Source organism: Helianthus annuus, chromosome 16 (assembly GCF_002127325.2).
Source record: "Helianthus annuus cultivar XRQ/B chromosome 16, HanXRQr2.0-SUNRISE, whole genome shotgun sequence".
NCBI lineage: Eukaryota > Viridiplantae > Streptophyta > Magnoliopsida > Asterales > Asteraceae > Helianthus > Helianthus annuus.
The window spans coordinates 143043961-143049863 of record NC_035448.2 but is presented as its reverse complement, the minus strand read 5'-3'; the positions used below and the strand labels follow the sequence as shown (position 1 = coordinate 143049863).

Here is a 5903-nt window from a genome sequence, read left to right as displayed (position 1 = left end):
AAGACAAGAAAAGAATTCATATGTTTAAATTGAAGTCTTAATTATTCTTATTTGAATATAAGAAACAGTCAATTAGTTAAGGAAATGTAATTTTTTTTTTTTTTTTATGAATGGCAATGGTTACTCACTCCTAATTTACACCAAATTAATCTTAATCCACTCTTTGTTTAGGATTAAACCCAAATCTCCTATTAAGAGGCAAGAGTCTCTACCAATTGAGCTAGTCCCACACTCACAAATGTATTTTAATTATTTAGCCTTGTTTATATGCATATAAAATTGCATTGAATTATGCGTACATTTTATTAATTGTTAACTGTTTTGGTTAATTAAATTAATGACCGATCAATATATTTAACTATTATTGATTTTGCTCTTCCACCTCTATCATGTTCTGGATAATAGCTTCTGTGGCGGTCACTAGAAATCCTGGCCAGTCCCTGCGTTCAGACAAAACTTTAATTAGCTAGTGAAACTCATTGTGACTCCTAACCATCATGCAAAAGCTAAAGATGCATTGTAATTTCTAATGTAGAAATCTTGATGTTTTTTTATGCATGCTCATGTTGGTATCCAAGCATGCAATTAACATACCATTTGCATAATGATTAATGACATTTTAAACTAGACATCCCTTGATGCATTAAGACTTATACACTGTATAATTCGATCTTACGAGCCTGATCAATGAACATTTTTCATGCACAGATGTGGATAGTTGATGCAATATGTAGGGGAGCCAATGCAGAAAACTAAATATTGCACACGTTAAACAAAATTAATCATTTGTTTTTTCAATCTAAAATATATAAAAAAAAAACAAAATTTATAGAAGTACAATGTTTATGTGTCTATGTTATACTTAAGTTATAGTGCCTACTGCCTACACTATGTTTATGAAAATATAGTAAAAAAATTAAAACTATATAAAGAAATTAGTTCGATAGTTTTTCTTTATATAAATAAGCATATCACATTTGTTTGTCTATGTTATACTTAAGTTATAGTACCTACCCTATGTTTATGAAAATATAGTAAAAAAATTAAAACTATATAAAGAAATTAGTTTGATAGTTTTTCTTTATATAAATAAGCATATCGCATTTGTACGTAAGAAGTACAAAGTTTTAAACATTCTATTGATCAAAAAATCAAAGATATTTGTTACTTTTGTTCTTGCAATAATGTAGTGTTCTATATTACTACCTAGAGCACAATTGCTACATGCAATTTTCGTTAATTAGACATGTGTTTCCTAAAGACACTAAAATTTCAGTTTGTCTTACCCGTTAGACGAATTAAAGGTTAGGCCAACAGTGTACTTAGCCTCCTCGAGAGCCGATTTGAAACAATCTAGCTCATATTTAGGTGTATTCCATTGGTTTATAACAGTAAGCTCAGATGGTTTAACATCACAAAAAACCGGTATTACCCTCTTCCTAGTTTCTGTAATGCGCGCCAATTCATGCAAACAAAAATAAGATTGACAGTAGTGTGGAGAAAAAACCACAATGCCAACTTTACATTCGGTGATTGCATTGTTGATTTTTTCAAACAATTTATCACCCGGTTTCATATTTTTACTGTCTAAAAAAGGCCTTAGTTTTAACATCATGAGATGATCATATAAAAGCCCCGCAATGTTCTTCTTGGTGTCGATCCCACGGTGGTTGATAAACACATCACATGGTGGTTGCGGGCCTGTAACGATGGCGGCAGTCGGTGGTCTATGGTGCTGGAGGATGTTGCGATAGACATTTTTAGCTGAGGAGATTGAACGTTGCATAGGGTTAAAAATAGTGAGTTAAATTTACTTTTTTTGCTTTTGTGTGTGTTTATTGAATTATGTGAGGATATTAAATGAGTATTTATAGATCTGAAGGCGCCAAACACAAAAATTGAATCTTGAATTTTCTAAGATAAAATTTTACATATGTGGCACTTGGACCTCAAGAAAATCAAAGAAAAGGGTTTGAATATCATTTGGTATTACAAATTGTTAAGACCTTCAAACACGGTTATTATAAGGATTAAATTATATGGACATAAAATAATTTAGAAAAAGCTACTTCAACCAAATACAAACTCTTTTTTACTTTCTATGTTCATGTTCTCTAAAGAACATAACGTTCCTTTTCGAATTCTTTTTGTTCGTCCCTAAACAAAATGATCATTACAATGATTTCGGGATGCAACTTTTTTTTCTTCGAATATTTTTTTCCAACAGAAAAACAGTAATATTATCCGAATTTTGAGACTTTTGTGATAATAAATTTCAAATTGTATTCCAAACACTCAGGCTTTGCTAGCAAAATAATTAATGTGTTGAGTAAATCAAGTTTTTCATTTGTTCTACTAAATTTATTAAGTCTTTTTGTTTATTTATAGTTATTCAAACTTTAGTATGCCGTGGGGGGAGCTTCAGCTGATCAATGAAGCTCGACACCTTAGCCACCAATTTGTCTACAACTCGTTTAATCGATTGATTATACTTGGTTCTCATGTCAATTCATGTCCCAGTCGACAATCAAACCAAATAACAGAAATATAACTCAAAAACTGATTACAACTATCAAACCATAACTCGCTTTCTCTGTTGATAATATCAAACTCTAACTTGCTAGACAATACATTACCATAATTAACTGTAATGTAATTAGGAAACTTAACCAATTTAACCAAATTGTCAAATATGGTTCTCAAGTTCACCTACTTGTGACTTAGGGTATGTTTGACAAAAGTAGCTGGTGGCTGATGGCTGGAAGCTGGTAACTGTTGGCTGGAAGCTGATAGCTGCTAGCTGTAGCTGATAGCTAGTAGCTGTAACTTTTTAGATATATTTGGTGTTTGGCGGAGTAGCTGAAGCTTTTAATAAAATGTATAAAATAACCAAAATGGACATAATTTAAAATTTAAAAAGCTTGTGCATTAAAAAGTTCATTATCTTTAGAGGTTAAAATAGTCATTTTTTTCATAAAAGATTGTAGCTACTTCTAAACGCTATTAGTAGGAGCGTTCAACCAAAAGCTACAAGCTCCTAACCTAAAAGCTCCTTCAACCAAACAAGACTTTTTATTGAGTATGAACTTTTTTTTAAAAGTTTAAAGCTTGAAGCTTCTAAAAGCTCCTAAAAGTTTCATGCCAAACATACCATTAGTCTCCTTTGTCACCCTTTCTTATCACCGACTTGCAATGAGTCAGGGATTAACACCAACAGGTGGTGAGATGGAGGCATGTTGGTTATTCGGTGGCATGGATGTATTGCACAAGAACAAACATATTTCAAGACTATCAGGATACATGTATCTATGTGACAACCCGACCTTTCGACCTTAGATGCTCGTTGACTTTGACCATTGACTTTGACTGTACATGTTGTAATTAGGTGATACGTGTTGTGATTATTACATGCTACTTGTATGGTGTTACAATGTGGAATTTGTTTAGAAATCGTAGATTAGTTAGCACATGAATGAACTCGACGGATCAAGTGATTCGCCAATCCCAATCCCGACGAAACACAAGCTTGATTCGTCAAACTCCAAGCTCAACGAAACAGATAGTGATTCGCTGGCCATCTGATTCGCCAAGCCCAATATAGGCCCAACCCTTGTACGGGATTATATTAATTTAGGAGGTGCACTTAAAAACGGTTACAAAATTCTAAAAACCCTAGAGCCATTCTTCTCTATCGACGGCACTTCGTAACCCTCAAAGAACCATCGTGGTTAGTTGCTAATCGTTATCCAATTTTATGTTTTTAGAACAATTATTTGAATGTTATTAGATTATTCGACTGTGCTGATGATTTATATTATGATTGTCAGTCATCATGATTGTAGTGTAATTTTATGTGTAATGTCAGTAGCAATTTTATTTGATCGGTGATGGAACTGACAACAAACCATTCAAGCATTGACTCTTTATTATGAGTGATATAGGGTTCAATGAGATACTTTGTTTATGCTAGTTTGGTCCAATAATTCATTGATGCAAAGAATTAATGTCGGCCATGCTTGCTTCATTTGTTATAAAATAATGGTGGGTGTCATCATAAATCCTCATATGGCGGCTAGGTAAACTACAAAACAAATAATCAAGTCAGTAACTTTAATCCTAGGAATATGTGGCGTTCAAGAGTGCAGTTTTGTCAAAGGAATTGTCAACCTCCGATTAGTAGGGTTGGGCGGTCAACAAAATCCAATTGGATGTGGGTTTGGCCCAATAGGGAACCGAATATTCTTTGTGAAGTGGCGGCTAACCTTTCACGTGAGCATCTCAAGTCATTTGACCTATATATTTTTCGGTCCTATGGCATTGGGTGGTGGCTGTTGATGTCGGCCACTTGGATTTTAGTAACATGATTATTATTATTGGAATATTTTTGGTTTTGACGAAACAAGAGGGTGTTTTGTCAAAGGGGATCTTGACGAGACAAAAAGTGTTTCGCCAAGGATGTGTTGACGAATCAGAGGGGGGTGTTTCGCCAAGGGTAGTTGGCGAAACTAAATGTGTCTCGTCAATTATGTGTTTCGCCAAAAATCCTTGTTTCGCCAACTTGGTTATTTTTGCACAGTAACATGATTTAACCTTGTTAAAAGTTAACTGGATTATTTAACTGCTGTTAAGTGTTGTACATAACTTATGTGATAACGACTACATGCTAGTACTTGTATGATTACCTATACGTGCACAACTTGGATATAAACTGATGGTGTATACGTGCATACTCTAGGACGTGACTGATTTATTTGAGCACATACTTAGCATACCGAGCAAACCAAGGTGAGTTCACACAGCCAAGGCATGGGATTCCCGGGTTGGGAATTGGGTTGGATTATTTGGAATGGATGATTACTCGTACTTACGCTATTGCTAGACTATAGACCATCATCCTCAGGATAGTCAGGACACTTACGTAAAACCTACGTAAACTAGTATCTACCATTGTCTCCCGGGTCGGGAGGACACTTACGTAAATCCTACATAAACTAATACCTACTACTGTCTTCCGGGTCGGAAGGACACTTACGTAAATCCTACGTAAACCCCACGCGTACCACTGTCCTCGGGGAAGGGCACTCACGTAAATCCTACGTGACCTTGTACGTATTCCTGTTCTCGGATTAAGAAGAACACATGGTTGCAAATAGTCTAGTAAGTACCATAATGGGAAACCCCCATTAGTAAAGATAAAAGTGGGAATCCCCCACTAGTAATATTTATATACAAGGCATTGGGAAACCCCCACCATTAGTACATACATGCATGGGAAGCCCCCAACTAGATGAACATACTCATTACTATTACGAACTTATTTTCTGTGAACTCGCTCAACTAGTTGTTGACTCTCTGCTGCATGCCTTGCAGCACCTTAGGTACTTATGGAGCTTGCACTGGAGAAGCGGGTCGTTGTGGGCAATGGATCATGAACACTATGTTTAACGTTTCGGATATTTGAACTTATGATTTACTTTGGGTTACATACTTATGCTTCCGCTATTGATACTATGTTTGGTCTAGAACATCAATTGTATTGAATTGGGTTTTACGAACTATTTTATTTATATTATGTGGTGTTCAATATGATTGATGGCTTGATCCTGGTCATGTCACGCTCCCAAGCGGTGGTACTCCGCGTGTGGGATTTTGGGGGTGTGACAGATTGGTATCAGAGCCATTGGTTATAGAGAACTTGGTTTTAATATGGGGAAAATGTTTTTATTAAAACCAGACTATAACAAGAACAGTGCTCTCAACGATCCACAACGACGCTTCGCTCCACGTGCAAGACTCAACATCCTAGGTAATAAGGTTTATGTTTATTACCTGCTTGCTAGAACTGCTTAGAACTTTGCTCGTAGTATGCTAGATTACATTGCTTACTATACGTCGTTACATGA

General features: G+C 35.3%; 1 protein-coding gene across 1 annotated transcript; it reads right to left on the bottom strand.

The window, feature by feature from the left end:
- Nucleotides 1–361: 361 nt before the first annotated feature.
- LOC110919742 (protein VARIATION IN COMPOUND TRIGGERED ROOT growth response-like) lies at nucleotides 362–1786 on the bottom strand. The gene is made up of 2 exons (XM_022164001.1): nucleotides 1287–1786; nucleotides 362–440 (listed from the first exon to the last, which is right to left on the bottom strand). The coding sequence occupies exons 1-2, from the start codon at nucleotides 1784–1786 to the stop codon at nucleotides 362–364; spliced, it is 579 nt and encodes a 192-aa protein (XP_022019693.1).
- Between the last annotated feature and the right edge of the window lie 4117 nt (nucleotides 1787–5903).

What these genes read in the sequence shown, in the direction of transcription:
- LOC110919742 (XM_022164001.1), bottom strand. Translation starts at nt 1,786, where the DNA reads ATGCAACGTTCAATCTCCTCAGCTAAAAATGTCTATCGCAACATCCTC. An exon ending in ACCTTTAATTCGTCTAACGG is followed by an intron (nt 441 to 1,286) that starts GTAAGACAAACT and finishes GTCTGAACGCAG; the next exon opens with GGACTGGCCAGGATTTCTAG.